The sequence below is a fragment of the Brassica napus genome, chromosome A3 (assembly GCF_020379485.1).
Source record: "Brassica napus cultivar Da-Ae chromosome A3, Da-Ae, whole genome shotgun sequence".
NCBI classification, from domain to species: Eukaryota; Viridiplantae; Streptophyta; class Magnoliopsida; order Brassicales; family Brassicaceae; genus Brassica; species Brassica napus.
This window is the reverse complement of record NC_063436.1, coordinates 37,255,973-37,273,736: the sequence shown is the minus strand read 5'-3', so window position 1 is coordinate 37,273,736 and position 17,764 is coordinate 37,255,973. Positions and strand designations below refer to the sequence as shown.

The window sequence follows — 17,764 nt, the reverse complement described above, 5'->3', positions numbered from 1 at the left end:
CTCGACCAGGTCTAGGTGTTCGGGTTCGGTTTGGTTGATTCGAATTTTCAGTGTTATGCTCATAAGTCTCGTTCAACTTTTACTAATTATCAGGTCGGGTTCAGTTCGGTTTCTTCCGGGTTCGGTTCGGATCGAATTGTAAACAATGTTTGAAACCGTCCAAAATATATTTTTAAAACCTGAAAATTGATAATTTTTTTTAAAAAAATATAGAAATTATTCACAAATTTATTTAAAAATTAGTTAAACTATCCAAATTAACTAAAAATATTCAAAATAACAAATAAAACAAACTATAAAAATATTTTGAATAATCTAAAATATCTAAATCACCTTAACATATATAGAAACATTAACATATTTAACTAGTTTCGGATATCTTCAGATTCTAGTGTGAATTTCGGTTCGGTTTGGGTTATAACCAAACTCCAAAGTACTAAGCGCATAAATCCCGTTCGAATATTTTGTATAACAGTTTGGATCTGATTTTTGGGTTTAGATAGGTATTTTGAGTTGGGGTAAAAACGCCCGGGCCAGGCCAGATCTTGACACTACAAACAAAGTTGTTGACCATTGCTTATTAGTTATTACACCATCAACGGTAAAATCTTTAATCTGATAGATCCAACGGCCAAAATTGAAAAATATTTAGTTGCTTATTTTTTGTGGGACCCGCTGTGCATGTCGTGGCGGCATATTAGCAATCTTTTCTTCGATAATTGAAACTGTTTATTTTTTAGTCTCACATGATTCTGAGAAATCTCCTGAAGCCTCTGGTGAGTGCTTAACGCTCTCGTCAGTTCTGAGTTATATTAATCTCATTACCATTTCTCGTTTTCTAAATTCAGGTCTGACTATAAAATCCGAGTGTTGTCTCAAGACTGGCAATGTGATACTATTGTTTTCTTTTTCTTTTCCATGTTCTTTGATTCGAGTGATTGTGGTTTGCATGAACCATGATAATATTCTCTTGTATATTTGTTTCTTGAATGTTGGGCTGTTTTGCATGTCTGTTTTGTGATGTACTTGTCGTCTTATTTGGTTATGTGTTTGGAGCTTAAAGGTTTGTTTGATTCTGCAACCATAGTGTTGTTTTCTAAGGTGATAGATCCCCGTTTTTTTTTTTTTTGCTGATGCAGTCTTTTTTCTTGTTTTGTAATGAAAGATTCTTGATTTTGTTGTCCTCAGGTTATTTGCTTTGATTAATTAATTAAAATGTCTAGTTTTGTTACTGATTTGTGGTTGATTTACGATTTTCTGAGGATCTTTTTCTTATAATGGAGACGAGATCAGCTATAAGAAATCATTGATGTCTAAAGTCCCTTTCATATCATAATCCCTTCAATTAAAAAGGTTCTCTTTCATTTTACAAAATCCTGTGTGTTTTTTACTTGTTTAAACTACACACTTGTCATTAACTATTTTTTCTTCTGTAAATAGGGTTGATAGTTGAGTTGCATGTTCATTTTAACTCGTAATTTATTTTAGCTCGTTGATCTAATTAAATTGAGTCTTTTTGTCTATTGATGTCAACTAATGTTTTTTTTCTATCAATTGATGTCAACTAATTCATAGGTCAAAGATGGGTGCATACTCGGTTACTTCACTCTTTGTGTCCTTCTTGGTGTTTTTCTCCGCTTCTTCTGAGAGCAATGACGGAACATTAAGAGTTGGCCTGAAAAAACTGAAGTTGGATCCTACCAATCGACTTGCCACACGCTTTGGTTCCAAGCAAGAAAAAGCCTTTCGATCTTCCTTAAAAGAGTTCCGTTCAAACGACAAGAATGCTGGAGATGCTGACATCGTTGCGTTGAAGAACTACTTGGATGCTCAGTACTATGGTGAGATTGCTATCGGTACTCCACCACAGAAGTTCACAGTGATTTTCGACACGGGGAGCTCTAACCTTTGGGTACCATCAGGGAAATGTTATTTCTCGGTAAGCTTTTATTTTAGCATTTAGTTTACAATTGTTAAATGTGATTAGTTTAAGAGAAAACTTATTGTGTTGTTTACTTTATCTAGCTGTCTTGTTTCTTTCATTCCAAGTACAAGTCCTCGCGGTCAAGCACTTACAAGGAGAGTGGTACGTTTTCTCTTTTGATTCTTTCGTTTTGTGCTACTTAACCCTACATTAATAATTGATGTTGATAAGCTCTAAAATTGTATATTCCAGGAAAACGTGCAGCAATCCATTACGGATCTGGATCCATCTCTGGTTTCTTCAGTTATGATGCTGTCACGGTTGGTGACTTAGTTGTCAAAAATCAGGTGAATTATATGTCCTACACTTCTTTTAATGCTCATATTTTTTCTATCGATTTGACTTTACTTTCTGCATATTGCCTATGTTGTTTAGGAGTTTATTGAGGCAACCAGTGAGCCTGGTTTAACTTTCTTGGTGGCTAAGTTTGATGGTCTTCTTGGTCTTGGATTCCAAGAGATCTCTGTTGGAAACGCCACTCCTGTTTGGTATGCGTGCACTATTTTGGATTGTGGTTACTTACTTACACACACCCCCCATTAGTGACAACAGTTTTAAATTTTTTACAGGTACAATATGCTCAAGCAAGGTCTTATCAAGAAACCAGTGTTCTCATTTTGGCTTAACCGTGACACAAAGAGTGAAGAAGGCGGTGAACTTATATTTGGCGGTGTTGATCCAAAGCACTTCAAGGGAGAACACACATATGTTCCTGTTTCACGAAGGGGTTACTGGCAGGTTTGTTCTTTGTGTTATTATTCTTGATTTGCCACGAATGTTTATTAGTCAGATCTCATGTAAGTTATTATTTTGGTAATAGTTTGATATGGGTGAGGTTCTCATTGCCGGCAAATCTACTGGTACGTGTATTAGTTATCATATCGTGTATTCGTGTTACGTTCGTCCATATTAGTTATTGAAACATGATTCTCTTTTGTAACAGGATACTGTGGAAATGGTTGTACTGCAATAGCAGATTCTGGAACATCGTTACTTGCAGGGCCAACAGTAATCAACAATCGTCGAGGGTTTTTATAGAAATTTAGTTTGGTGGAATATATGCTTGATCTTTTTTTATTGGTTTTGCTAGGCTGTGATTGCCATGATAAATAAAGCTATCGGAGCATCTGGAGTTGTTAGCCAGCAATGCAAAACTGTTGTGGATCAGTATGGACAAACCATTTTGGATTTACTTTTGGCTAAGGTAAGAATATAATTAACTTGGTAAAAGATGAACTCAGAGAATCGGCGAGAACGCATGTCTGGATTCTGCATATAAAACTCTTTTTTTTTTCCTTTCAGGCTCAACCAAAGCATATCTGCTCAAAGATAGGTCTTTGCACATTCGATGGCACCCATGGGGTCAGGTAAATTCCCTATATCTATATACATAACAATACTATACACACGTTTTCGCAGTCTTCTTGTGTTTATTGACTGTTATTGTGTTATGTTTAGTATGGGGATTGAGTCAGTGGTGGACAAGGAAAACACAAAGTCATCTAGCGGTCTCCGAGATGCTGGTTGTGCTCCATGTGAAATGGCAGTTGTGTGGATACAAAGCCAGTTAATGCAGAACATGACTCAAAAGCGTATAGTGAACAACATTAATGACGTAAGAAGAACAAATGTCTATCACAATTTGTTCCTGAAATATAGCAATGAGATTCTTCTGTATTCTGGTCCTAAAATTCCCAAAACATTCTCAGATATGCGAACGCATGCCGAGTCCTAATGGAGAGTCTGCAGTCGACTGCTCACAACTCTCTAAAATGCCTACTGTTTCATTCACCATTGGAGGCAAAGTCTTTGATCTTTCTCCAGAAGAGGTACTTGTTTGAGAACATTTATGTTTGAGACTCGATGAGCCTTTTGTAGCATTCTGAACATATCTTGGCTGATATCTCGTTTGTGGGATTAATAGTACGTACTGAAGATTGGGGAAGGACCAGTGGCACAATGCATCAGTGGCTTTACTGCGCTCGACTTGCCTCCACCTCGTGGACCTCTCTGGTAAATTCTCTTGGCATAAAAAATAATATTTCTCAAGTATTAGATTCATCTAGGCTTTTGATTGTTTCAAATGTGATTTATGGATTCATTTGGCGTTTACATTTACAACTGTCAAATAAGTTTTGTTTAAAATGTTTTTGGTTGTTGAGAAAAACATACCTTAATTCTAAATCTAAATCTAAATCTAAATGGAAATGCAAACAAATATCATCTAAATCTTAACACTCTTGAGTGTGAGATTCATCGAAATCTTGATTCTTGATTTTTGTGCCAGGATACTGGGAGATGTGTTTATGGGAAGATACCACACTGTCTTTGACTTTGGCAACGAGCAGGTTGGCTTCGCAGAAGCTGCGTAAACAAAGAACAACCTCAGTTCGGTTTCTTTTGTTATGTGTTTTATAAAAGCTTTTGTTGTGTGTTGTGATGTGAAACCTCTTTGCACTTGTTGACTGGTGTTAAACTATCTTCCTTCTCATCTAACTTGGGTTAAACTCTCTGTTTCTGTAGATATTTTGTTATGTGTTGTGATGTGAAACCTGTTTCCACTTGTTGACTTGAGTTAAACGCTCTCCCTTCTCATCTGTCTTGTTGTGTGAAACTCTGCTTGACTACTTCTGTTAATATTCCGATGCTAAGTTGAAGTGTTTCTGTTCTTCATCCGGTGATAAGTTGTTTTATCTACTTTTAATTCTGAAGCTAGTTATGATCAAAGCTGTTTAAGAATTTGAGATACGATTGCTATTGATTTATGCTCGACATTTTTTATATATTATAAGATGTGTACTTCGGTGTTTGCCATTAAAAAGGAAGACATGTTGAAAGCTTTGGAGATGCTTTTCTTTCTGCAAAAGACATTATATTTCTAACTCTTAAAGGTCATCTACACAACGAGAAGTTATGACATGTCTTTCTTTTTTTGTATGACACTTTGTTCATGTACATAACTACAAGAAATACCATTATAATTTGAAATTATTATAGTTATTTCATTACAGATAATTTATAGAAAATATAAAATTAAAGCAATTTTAGTAGTTGATGCAGGAAAATTTAATTTAAATCAAACATAGAACGTGAAACATGGTAAATATTAGACCTGGGCAAAAATATTGGAACTGAATACCCGGACTAGAACAAGAGCCGAATCTGAGATTTGAATCTGAGATTTACGGAGACCTATTCGAAATAAAAATTCTCAAACTTATATAAAGTTTTGTAAAAAATTTAGGAACAAAAAATAATAATTTAAATATTCTAGTTTTTATAATATATAATAAATTTATATCTAAATCATAATAATTAAAATATATATGCATTTTAGTAGTCGTACGGTTCAACTTGACAAATAAACTTAACCCCTAATATACACAATTGTTCTTTTGACCATAAGCTTATTTAAAAAACGGAGTGTGGGAACCGAAATTCGCACTGTCGATTTCCGTTTAAATAAGGAAACTAGGAAAATCCTAATTTCCCAGAGGTCCCGGATCTCTGCGAGAGCCAACGACAAGTGATCGAATATATGTGGAAATCATGAAAATATAACAAACGAGTTTAGAGAAAACAATAGATCTTATTTCGAGTCCGCGTAAGAGCGTTGCGATCATTACAAGGGATCATAAAAGCTTTGGCCACAAAGGCTGTCAGCGAGTTACTTAGTTCTAGCAGCCTAAAAGCTCAAACCTATTTGAGTCGCAGCTCGATAACAAAAGACGAAAAAAATAAATAAAAGGTTTTTGATTGATTTCGGACTGAACCTTGTTAAAGGCTGCCTACGTACCCCTTTCGAGGATCAAGCCGAACGTAGTTCAATTGATAGAGCTGGACAAGAGATCGAACTGCCTGGGCGAGTTCGTCTAGTAATTGAGTGCCAGTCATAGAAACCGAACTTGGGTTTCTAAGTGCAGAGAACTCCGAGTCTAAAAAGTTCTTCCTCATGCTCCTCGCCTAGGACTCCTTATATACTAGCTCAAAGGTCGGTTTACGCTTTTACTCTTCTGCCCTTAAGCCGTCATAGCATAAAAAAGGAGATATTCCATTTTTCCCGATTTTCACAATTATCTTCAAAACTTCCGTATTTATCCGCGGAAACTTGACATTTATCCTTCCTTGTGGACCAAGCGTAAACCGTGCTGTGGTTTACGGGCTTTTGGTTAAGAAATCGCAGGATGGGCCTCGAGTCGTGCTTTAGGTCCCTTTGGGCCGTCTTCCGACTCGAAGCGTTTACTACGATTTCTTTCGACAAAGAAAGAACTTTTCGCGGTTTCTAATCCGTGAAATTTGATCGATGATTTAGAATAGCGGAAAACATAGACTGAGCTCGCTACGGTCTTCAGGAGATAGCATCGTAGGATAGACGAGAATGCATGAATTGGTGTCGTATCGACGTTTCGGAAGAGTTCGGTCGCTACGTAACGACCGAACAGAACGCACGCTCGGTCGCTACGTAGCGACCGAGCAGGACGGACGCTCGGTCGCTACGTAGCGACCGAGCGGGACGGACGCTCGGTCGCTACGTAGCGACCAAGCTTGGCTCGAGCTCGGTCGCTACGTAGCGACCAAGCAGGACGGACGCTCGGTCGCTACGTAGCGACCGAGCTTGACGGACGCTCGGTCGCTATGTAGCGACCGAGCTTGGCTCGAGCTTGGTCGCTACGTAGCGACCGAGCAGGACGGACGCTAGGTCGCTACGTAGCGACCGAGCTGTGTGCATGCTTGGTCGCCGCGTATCGATCGAGCTTGGCTTGTCCGTGGTCCGATTGCTGTACTCGAGCTTGTCCGCGACCGAATTGGATACATGTCTGTTTCCTTCGGTCAATCGGTATTTAGTGGTTCGATTGAGATTTGAACAAGATTTTACCGCAAGGCTCTTTGTAAAGATATCTTTACGAAGATTACTTTTTCGTAAAAACGTTCATGCTGATTTTTACGGACTTTCAGGCATTGATTTCGTCGTGACCGATTTTGACCCCAACAGTTAGCCTCCCAGCTCGTTAGAACCATGAGCTTCTAGCGTGAGGTTCTAGCGAGTGGCTTGGCAAGTTAGGCAAGTTAGGTGAGTTAGGCGGAATTAATGGTTGAAAAGGTCTGTGGTAAGTGATCTTCTCGCTCTCCTAAAAGTAGAAAACGCGATAAGATTGGGGCTGCGCCTTATGACGGCTGCCTACGTACCCTTGTTTGAAGGGATCAAGCCTTTTGTAGTTCGTCTTGGAGTTAAGGATCTTATGACTAGTTTTCTAGTGAGATCTTTATGGTCTAGTTTTTATGTAGCGGTTATCAGGAGTGTTTCTGCCGATGGCATTTTGTATGGGTGTAGAAGGAAGAGTACGAGTTGTCATCTCGTAATCTAACTCTACGTGAACTGCTATATATGTAATCTGTTTCGAGAGTTTTCTGCAGTGTGTAAACTTGCGGGATTTCTGAAGATTCTCGAATATTGGCAAAGAGACAAATTTTGGGATCTCGTATCAAGGTGTTTGATACTATGCCTAGAGATGTTAGAGACCAGTGCGCTGGGTTTAGGGCAAGACCTAGGTTTACTCCTGGTTTTAGAGGGTGCGATGACTAATTCGACTTACGTATCCCGTTTCAGTTTCATCCTGATTCCATACCGATTTAAAGTCCGCGATAGGTTCTCGGCTTATACGACTTGTATGGTTGGAATCGAGCATCTCTCCGGTGATCGGAAGTGCTGGACCAAAATTTCAGATTTCTTTTATAGCGCTATTATCCTTGTGTCGGATGTACGAGAGTCATCTCTACGAGATGGCTAAGTCTGTTTAGGACGTTGAGAGTTTGTTGTGATCAGCAACAAACTTAATGGTAAAAAATACCGTTTCGAGTCTTCGCGAAGGATATGTTTTGAGAAGATGTTAGTGCGTATGACTGTCTGGTCTTCCAAGAAAATGTTCTTATCGAGGAAGGAAATTTCGTCGAAGAACGAATCTTCAGGCGTCTGCGACGTCTCGCGATGCTGAAGATTTGTTATTCTTTCGTATGCCGCGTTTCGGGCTTGAAATGTTCGCGGGTTTGTAGATGTTTCGCGATGTTGCAAGGGTTTAGTCTTAGCCCTGCGTTTGAGAAACATTTTGGTTTGACTACGAATGTTCGCAGCCAAAATTGTTGTTCCTGTTTGGATGCTAATAGTTTTATTTGCGATCGAGGAATTATGACTGAGGTGTCATGTAAATTTGTCCATGGGAACAGGCGTTTTCCTTCATAGTGTTTTGTGAAGTGTTGGCCTTCCGAGATCTATTTCGTGGATTCTTTAGGATGTTTCGTATAGCTCTAGGAGCTTTGTTATGAATTTTTCCTTACATGCCGCGTATTATGGTTAAAACGTTGCGGGCTTGAAGGAGCGTATTGAACTTGGTCAATTTTCGAAAAGTTTAGATTTTCCGTTAACCGTTTGGTTGTTAAGACTTAGTTTCGTTACGGAAAATTTATCATATGATTTCCGACTGTGGGCTATACGATAATTTATCATATCATATAACCGGTTTTACGAAGGTTGTAAATCATTGATATGTATACATATGTCAAAGTAGCGTTGTTTCTGCGGGTTTTACAAGAAACGTTCCTGCTGTGATTTTGATCTTAGGTGAAAGTTGCCTGGAGTTACTCATGGAGTGTTACCGAAGTTTATTTCAATACGATCTAGTCGCAGAACGTTTTTCATAGGTTTTTTGAGAGGATTCTCATGACAAATTCGTTTCTTGAATCAATTGGTTATCCAGAGGTGGATCTAGCTAACCATCGGGAGGAAAGTGCTCCTTTTAACAAGTCTTTGCGGTTTTTGAAGTTTGGGAGTATACGAGTATAGTATACGTACCAACTCCCCCCCTTTTTTTATGAAAGAAAACGGTTGAACCGATACTTTGAAGGGTTGTGTACGTTTCTTCTTCTGATGTTTGGAATGATCGATAATTCGGGACGATTTATAGACGACCCTTGGACTGTGATTTGGTTGTTTCCAAGTTGACGACTTGGGATATGTCGGTTCCGAGAAAATTGCCAGAAATGAATCGGTTTTAAGATGACGTTCATGTCTCTAACTTTTTCTCTCTTTAGGAAGCGAGCTTGATATGCGTGGCGATCGTTTCTCGACTTTCAGAGAGTTTAGATCGGTTTGCAAGATCTGGATGAACAATTATGGAACAATATATCGAGACAGGAAAAATCGCTTAAAACTTAGTTCGCTAGACTATCCGCCTAGGTTTTACGTTCCTTAAAGTTCTATGGCAGCCTCAAAGTAATTTCCTACGAAAATTCCAATTCTGATTTCAAAAATTTCAAGTCGGAAATACCTTAGTTCTCTCGAAGATGCAGTTTTGTTTCTTCTCAGTTTTGCTTGCTCATTTCCCTTTCCTCTTCTCGTGTATGTTCGCCATTTCCGATATCGGTGTTTATCCTTTGAAACTTGATATTTATCTTCCGAACTTGACTGTTATCTTCTCCTTAGATAAGACGTCGATTTTTGTAAAAAGGTTCAACGTAATCGTATAGTTCAGGCGGCTAAGATGTTGAGTTAACCGTTGCCGTTTTATACGATTAATCTGAATCCATGCGAGAAAACAAGTCTTTGCGGTTTTTTTTTTTTTTTTTTTTTATCATAAAGTCTCAATGGTGACTTCAATCGAGGCGAAATAAGAGACGTTTCGATCGAGATTCGAAAGTGAACGCAAAGATGGAGGTAGGGTGAGCAGAAACAAGCCAAGGAGTTTAAGATGAATTTTACTTGTTTTTGTCGTAAAATCTCAACGGAAACTCCGATTGAGACGAAACGAAAAGCGTTTCGATGAGGATTCAAAGGAGAACGCAAAGGAGGACCCCTTTGAGGCTTGACAGGTCGTTATAGCGAGTGAGGACGTCATCTCGGTCGCTATAGCGAGTGATAGGGAGCCGAGACGAGTCCCACTTGTTTTCGTCGTAAAATCTCAACGGAAACTCCGATTGAGACGAAACGAAAAGCGTTTCGATGAGGATTCAAAGGAGAACGCAAAGGAGGACCCCTTTGAGGCCTGACAGGTCGCTATAGCGAGTGAGGACGCCATCTCGGTCGCTATAGCGAGTGGAAGGGAGCCGAGACGAGTCCCACTTGTTTTCGTCGTAAAATCTCAACGGAAACTCCGATTGAGACGAAACGAAAAGCTTTTCGATGAGGATTCAAAGGAGAACGCAAAGGAGGACCCCTTTGAGGCCTGACAGGTCGCTACGTAGCGACTGACGGTCTGACAGGTCGCTACGTAGCGAGTGGAAGCAAGCCAAGAAGAGTCCTACTTGTTTTCGTCGTAAAATCTCAACGGAAACTCCGATTGAGACGAAACGAAAAGCGTTTCGATGAGGATTCAAAGTAGAACGCAAAGGAGGACCCCTTTGAGGCCTGACAGGTCGCTATGTAGCGACTGACGGTCTAACAGGTCGCTACATAGCGAGTGGAAGCAAGCCAAGAAGAGTCCTACTTGTTTTCGTCGTAAAATCTCAACGGAAACTCCGATTGAGACGAAACGAAAAGCGTTTCGATGAGGATTCAAAGGAGAACGCAAAGGAGGACCCCTTTGAGGCCTGACAGGTCGCTGCATAGCGACTGACGGTCTGACAGGTCGCTACGTAGTGAGTGGAAGCAAGCCAAGAAGAGTCCTACTTGTTTTCGTCGTAAAATCTCAACGGGAACTCCGATTGAGACGAAAAAAAAAGCGTTTCGATGAGGATTCAAAGGAGAACGCAAAGGAGGACCCCTTTGAGGCCTGACAGGTCGCTACGTAGCGACTGACGGTCTGACAGGTCGCTACATAGCGAGTGAAAGCAAGCCAAGAAGAGTCCTACTTGTTTTCGTCGTAAAATCTCAACGGAAACTCAGATTGAGACGAAACGAAAAGCGTTTCGATGAGGATTCAAAGGAGAACCCAAAGGAGGACCTTTCTGAGGCTTTACAGGTCGCTACGTAGCGACTGACGGCCTAACAGGTCGCTACGTAGCGAGTGGAGAGTTGGCTTGAGCTCGGTCGCTACGTAGCGACCGAGCGGTGCGTGCTCGGTCGCTACGTAGCGACCGAGCAGTGTGTGCGTGCTCGGTCGCTACGTAGCGACCGAGCAGTGTGTGCGTGCTCGGTCGCTACGTAGCGACCGAGCAGTGTGTGCGTGCTCGGTCGCTACGTAGCGACCGAGCAGTGTGCGTGCTCGGTCGCTACGTAGCGACCGAGCGGTGCATGCTCGGTCGCTACGTAGCGACCGAGCAGTGTGCGTGCTCGGTCGCTACGTAGCGACCGAGCAGTGTGTGCGTGCTCGGTCGCTACGTAGCGACCGAGCAGTGTGTGCGTGCTCGGTCGCTACGTAGCGACCGAGCAGTGTGTGCGTGCTCGGTCGCTACGTAGCGACCGAGCAGTGTGCGTGCTCGGTCGCTACGTAGCGACTGAGCAGTGTGTGTGCTCGGTCGCTACGTAGCGACCGAGCTAGGTAATCGTTTTGTTGTGTTTCCTTTTTCCGCGATTAACCTAGGGGTTGTTCAGCAGTTTTTGGGAGAACAAGTTTTATCCTTCCGAAATGTCAATGGAAAACATGTTTTGGTAAAACCCTTACGCATCGAGATTTCTTTTGTTCGGTAATGAGCCAAACTTACGAGGTTTTGATAAGATTTATCGTTTCCCTTCGTGTTTACAGGGAGAAATCGCGAGCTTGTTTTAGTGCTTTTCCTGTGGCGGAAGGTCACGACTAAGTTTTCGATTTTATTGAAAACTATGGCGTTTGCGTAAGCGTTGGCCATAGGAGCAGTCAGTGCTGCGAGTTTGTCTTTCATATATCCAGAGATCGTTTCGATCAAGAGTTTTGTGGCCATGAGTAAGAGTAATCCGTTACCCCCCCTCCTTCTAGCGCCAAACTGTGGGAACCGAAATTCGCACTGTCGATGTCCGTTTAAATAAGGAAACTAGGAAAACCCTAATTTCCCAGAGGTCCCGGATCTCTGCGAGAGCCAACGACAAGTGATCGAATATATGTGAAAATCATGAAAAGATAACAAACGAGTTTAGAGAAAACAGTAGATCTTATTTCGAGTCCGCGTAAGAGCGTTGCGATCATTACAAGGGATCATAAAAGCTTTGGCCACAAAGGCTGTCAGCGAGTTACTTAGTTCTAGCAGCCTAAAAGCTCAAACCTATTTGAGTCGCAGCTCGATAACAAAAGACGAAAAATCTAAATAAAAGGTTTTTGATTGATTTCAGACTGATCCTTGTTAAAGGCTGCCTACGTACCCCTTTCGAGGATCAAGCCGAACATAGTTCAATTGATAGAGCTGGACAAGTGATCGAACTGCCTGGGCGAGTTCGTCTAGTAATTGAGTGCCAGTCATAGAAACCGAACTTATCGAGAATAAAGCCTAAAGTTTCTAAGTGAAGAGAATTCCGAGTCTAAAAAGTTCTTCCTCATGCTCCTCGCCTAGGACTCCTTATATACTAGCTCCAAGGTCGGTTTACGCTTTTACTCTTCTGCCCTTAAGCCGTCATAGCATAAAAATGGAGATATTCCATTTTTCCCGATTTTCACAATTATCTTCAAAACTTCCGTATTTATCCGCGGAAACTTGACATTTATCCTTCCTTGTGGACCAAGCGTAAACCGTGCTGTGGTTTACGGGCTTTTGGTTAAGAAATCGCAGGATGGGCCTCGAGTCGTGTTTTAGGTCCCTTTGGGCCGTCTTCCAACTCGAAGCGTTTACTATGATTTCTTTCGACAAAGAAAGAACTTTCCGCGGTTTCTAATCCGCGAAGTTTGATCGATGATTTAGAATAGCGGAAAACATAGACTGAGCTCGCTACGGTCTTCAGGAGATAGCATCGTAGGATAGACGAGAATGCATGAATTGGTGTCGTATCGACGTTTCGGAAGAGTTCGGTCGCTACGTAACGACCGAACAGAACGCACGCTCGGTCGCTACGTAGCGACCGAGCAGGACGGACGCTCGGTCGCTATGTAGCGACCGAGCTTGGCTGAGCTCGGTCGCTACGTAGCGACCGAGCGGGACGGAGCTCGGTCGCTACGTAGCGACCGAGCGGGACGGAGCTTGGTCGCTACGTAGCGACCGAGCTTGGCTCGAGCTTGGTCGCTACGTAGCGACCGAGCAGGACGGACGCTCGGTCACTACGTAGCGACCGAGCTGTGTGCATGCTTGGTCGCCTCGTATCGATCGAGCTTGGCTTGTCCGTGGTCCGATTGCCGTACTCGAGCTTGTCCGCGGCCGAATTGGATACATGTCTGTTTCCTTCGGTCAATCGGTATTTAGTGGTTCGATTGAGATTTGAACAAGATTTTACCGCAAGGCTCTTTGTAAAGATATCTTTACGAAGATTACTTTTTCGTAAAAACGTTCATGCTGATTTTTACGGACTTTCAGGCATTGATTTCGTCGTGACCGATTTTGACCCCAACACGGAGTTGGTTACCTTATAAACCACATTTTGAGTTGTTTTAACATCTAGAGACACATTAGCCTTTTGGGACACTTTAATTGGACGGCTGTCCTTTTTGTTACTTTTATGCCCTTAAGCCCAGTTAGTTGTGTTATGTGTGGTTAGGTTACTTTAACTCAGATCAAATGTGAACACTAAAGAGGTTTTGTCTTATGGATGGGTGTGTTTTAATCTGGGCCACAAGTTTAAAAGTGCCTAAAGAAATCTAACGGCTGTGAGTAGTGTACGATGTTTTTGCTTTAATAACGATAAAGATGGCAACGGGCATTTATGACCAGCTCGTTTCTTACTTTTGTCTTCGGCTGTAGCGACGTCAGAGATTTGCGAAGGCGTTTGTTTGGTGAGATTCAAGGAATTTTCTTGAGTTATTACGAGTTAAGCTGAATGTGTAAGCTCATGATGTTCATCTTGTATTGTTGCAGGTTCTAATCATGGAGGAACAGTGTATGGTTATTTGCGGCGAGTGGGATTGCGGTGGAGGAGCTAGCTGGGATTTTGTTATTGACAAGAGGCAGATGGCGAGGCTTGTGCCGTTGTACGAGGGAATCAGTTTGCTTGAGCTGGAAGGAAACATGTTGAAGGAGTTCAGGGTTCAAGAGGGTGATTTCAAAGTGTCGCTCAGTTATTGGCCACCAACGAGTTACGAGCTTGCGACAGGAATTAAAACACCGCCTGCTTTGCTGACTAGTGATGGTGGTATACGTTATTTCCTGGAGCATATGAAGGTGAGGGGAGCGATGAACCTATTTGCTAAGTTCGAGAAGGTTGAAAAGCAGAAAGGGAGTGACCACATAGATGATTCTGGTATGGGTTTCGTGACTCCTGCAAAGATAATAAGGAAAGAATCTTTCGTCGGTAGTGGGGTGTCCAAAGAAGCATGTGTTTCAACAGGCGTTTCAAAAGCATATGTTGTTAACCTCGAAGATGAAGAGTTTGTCCGGGAGGTTGAAAAGGTGGAAGAGACAATAAAATCTCGAAGCAAGCAGAAGAGAGAATCTGAACAAGGAAGCGAAAGTCAAAGCTTAGGGGGAACTGTGGATGGGAGTGGAGATGTGGATGAGAGGGACATCAGACCCTGTGGTTATGACAAAGAGTTCTGGAGTCCACTGCTAAAAGGGGACTTTGGAGGTTCCTATGCGGTTGATGTAGTCTACAATGCAGATGAAATTGTTGTTGGTTTGACAAAGAAGGATGGACCTCGAACTTACATGTGCACAACAAACAATGCATTCGATCACATGGTTGAAGTTGGCGGAACAAGCAGTGGAAAATCTCCCAAAGCCGAGAACTTTCAAGACAGCAACCCGTGGTTTGGGAATGGTGCGGAAGCAGCCACTGGTGTGGGCTTTGGTAGAAAACCGTGTCAGAGGAAGCTTGAAGAGATTGATGATGAAGAGTTTGACATTCCTCCAATGTTTGATGATACAAACTATGATGCTGCTGAGATACCTGACATGGATGTGGATGAAGATGATGGAAGTATATATGTTGGGAAAGTATTTGGCAGCAAAGAAGATTGTCAGATAGCATTAGCTATTTATGCGATTAAACATCAGTTCCATTTCAAACAGACAAGAACGAAGGTGGACTCGTTTGTTATGGAATGTCCAGATGAACATTGTGATTGGTGTGTGACAGCACATGAGGTGAGGGGCTGTGAGTATTATGAAATTCGGAAGGCCCAAATTGATCATCTGTGTCCTTATGAGTCAAGGATGGGATACAAAAGCAAAGCCACATCCCGTGTGATTGTTGCTGTCTACAGGTCCAAGTTTGGTGAACCGGGGAAAGGTCCAGTGCCTCGCGAGTTGCAGAAGCTTGTTCTGGAGGATCTTTGCATTATTGCATCTTATATGAAGTGCTACAGAGCTAAAGAGAAAGCTGTTATTGGTATTAGAGGTACAGATGAGGATGCTTATAGTAAACTCCCTGAGTGTTTATACATGTTGAAGCTAGCAAATCCGGGGACTGTTGCTGACATTGAGACAGAGGCAGATGATGATGGTGATGAGCGTTTTTTGTATTTGTTCCTAGCCTTTGGTGCGTCTATTGCTGGCTTTAAGAAGCTGAGGCATGTGCTTGTGATTGATGAAACGCATTTAGGAGGTAAATATAAAGGGGTGTTGCTGACAGCTAGTGGGCAGGATGCTAATTTCCATATCTTCCCGCTGGCTTTTGGAGTTGTGGATGCAGAGAACGAAGAAGCGTGGACATGGTTCCTGCAAAACGTTGAACGCATCTTAGCTGACTCCCCACAGCTGGCTATTGTATCTGATCGTGCTTCAAGTATTGCGACAGCTGTGGCACAAGTTTATCCTATGGCTCACCACGGGGCGTGCATCGTGCATTTGGCCCGTAATGTGAACTCTCGCTTTTCAAGCAAAGGACTAGCGAAACTGGTAACTGCAGCAGCAATGGCACATAGGCCTCGGGAGTACAAGGAGCTATACAGCAAGATCAGAGCTACGAATAGTGCCTGCGGAGTTTATTTGGGAAATATAGGAGTTTCACATTGGTCAATGGCAGAATTCAGGGGTAACCGCTATAATATTATGACGAGCAACATTGCAGAGCAGTTGAACAAAGCTTTGTTGGAAGGAAGAAACAGAACTATAACAGAGCTAATTATGTTCATTCAACGGATGATGACGCGATGGTTTTGTGCAAGGAGGAAGAAAGAAGAGAAGCACCGAGGTCTGGTAAGCATAGAGGTGTAAGAGATGACGAGTAATATGGCCACAGTTAAGGGAAGCAAAATTCACTCTGTCTCGAGTTGGTGCACTTCTATTGTGGGGAAGTTTGAAGCAAAGGATCAAGTTATGCTCAATGAGAAGAAATGTTCGTGCAAGTATTTTGAGAATATTAAAATTCCGTGCGGCCATGCTATGATTGCAGCAGATGGAATAGGGCTGCCGCATATAACTTTGGTTGGTCATTGTTACAAGACAACAACATGGAGAGACACATATGCTGGTGCGATATACCCTGAAGGTAATCCCCGAGACGTGGACATTCCAGAGGATGTGAGAGAGTGTTCTTTGCTACCCCCTTTGACAAAGAGACCAGCAGGACGCCGTAGGAAAAACCGGATTCCTTCTACTGGAGAATTCCCGGTAAGTGTTATAGTGTGGTTTAGATAAAGAGAAGAATTGTTGTTTGTTGTAAGAGTAGATTGCGATTGACCAAGTACGTTATTGTGGCAGGTACCTAAGAAGAAGAAACTAGTTCCAAACAAGTGTGGAAGGTGCAGGTGTGAAGGACACAACAGGACAAACTGCACTAACCCCATATAGGTGGGAGTTGAAAGCGTGAAGAGATGTTCTTGATTTAAGAGAATCCTGGTTTTGGTTTGGTGAAGGGAAACATTAGTGGTGAATGTGCTTGATTTTACGTTTTTCTTTTGTGTTATGACCTTAAAACAATAATCTCAAACAATAATGAGGTTGGCTTTTGGTTTCAGTTTCAAGTGTGACAGTCGTTTAACGTCCATTTATGGGTGTAAACAAAAATAAGTTTTAGATCAATCTACGTTTGTGGCAGTCGATTATTTGTTGTATCTAAATAAATCAAGTTTTAGGTGGTTGATGCAATGTGACATTTGACAAAAATGGGGGATTGTGCAAACTATTATCTGTTTATAAAGGAGATTAGAATCTCGTAACAATGACAGAGCGTTGTGTTGAGATGCTGCGTGAACTGGGATAAGTGTCTGTGTGTTTTCTGTTTTCAACCATAAACCGAGTTGTGGCTGGAGTCCCTGTGGATGCATGTTTTGTGGTCAACTTAGTTTAGTGGATGACATAGTCGTGCTGAGCGAGCATAATAGTAGCTAAACATACATAACATAATGAACTAACGTACATAACAGAAAACAATGAAACATGTTTTGGGAATAGAAGTCTCCTACTAAATAAGCGTTTGAGTGCTGAATACATATTAAGACCTTCTCAAGGAAGGAGGCCAAAAGAAGTCTAAGATGCATGTGGCTGAGTTGTGGCTGGAGTCCCTGTGGATGCATGTTTTGTGGTCAGCTTAGTTTAGTGGATGACATAGTCTTGCTGAGCAAGCATAACATTAGCTGAACATACATAACATAATGAACTAACGTACATAACAGAAAACAATGAAACATGTTTTGGAAATAGAAGTCTCCTACTAGATAAGCGTTTGAATGCTTAATACATATTAAGACCTTCTCTAGGAAGGAGGCCAAAGGAAGTCTAAGATGCATGTGGCTGAGTTGTGGCTGTAGTCCCTGTGGATGCATGTTTTGTGGTCAGCTTCGTTTAGTGGATGACATA

General features: G+C 41.8%; 2 protein-coding genes across 5 annotated transcripts; both read left to right on the top strand.

Moving 5' to 3' along the window:
• The first annotated feature begins 714 nt into the window (after positions 1 to 714).
• On the top strand, positions 715 to 4,584 carry LOC106442742 (aspartic proteinase A2). Of its 4 annotated transcripts, none has more exons than XM_048777216.1 (14): positions 715 to 776; positions 1,576 to 1,939; positions 2,026 to 2,086; positions 2,177 to 2,271; positions 2,360 to 2,472; positions 2,554 to 2,722; positions 2,805 to 2,844; positions 2,928 to 2,992; positions 3,075 to 3,188; positions 3,287 to 3,351; positions 3,443 to 3,599; positions 3,694 to 3,813; positions 3,909 to 3,997; positions 4,272 to 4,584. In XM_048777216.1, the coding sequence occupies exons 2-14, from the start codon at positions 1,583 to 1,585 to the stop codon at positions 4,354 to 4,356; spliced, it is 1,530 nt and encodes a 509-aa protein (XP_048633173.1). In that variant the 5' UTR covers positions 715 to 776; positions 1,576 to 1,582; the 3' UTR covers positions 4,357 to 4,584. The 4 variants fall into 4 exon arrangements, with proteins under 4 accessions (XP_048633173.1, XP_048633174.1, XP_048633172.1 ...); XM_048777217.1 differs by having other exon boundaries at positions 727 to 848; XM_048777215.1 differs by lacking the exon at positions 715 to 776 and adding an exon at positions 849 to 889.
• An 11,599-nt stretch (positions 4,585 to 16,183) lies between these two features.
• On the top strand, positions 16,184 to 16,756 carry LOC106359563. The gene is made up of 2 exons (XM_013799242.1): positions 16,184 to 16,576; positions 16,667 to 16,756. Exons 1-2 carry the CDS (start codon positions 16,184 to 16,186, stop codon positions 16,754 to 16,756), a joined length of 483 nt encoding a protein of 160 aa, XP_013654696.1.
• The last annotated feature ends 1,008 nt before the right edge of the window (positions 16,757 to 17,764 follow it).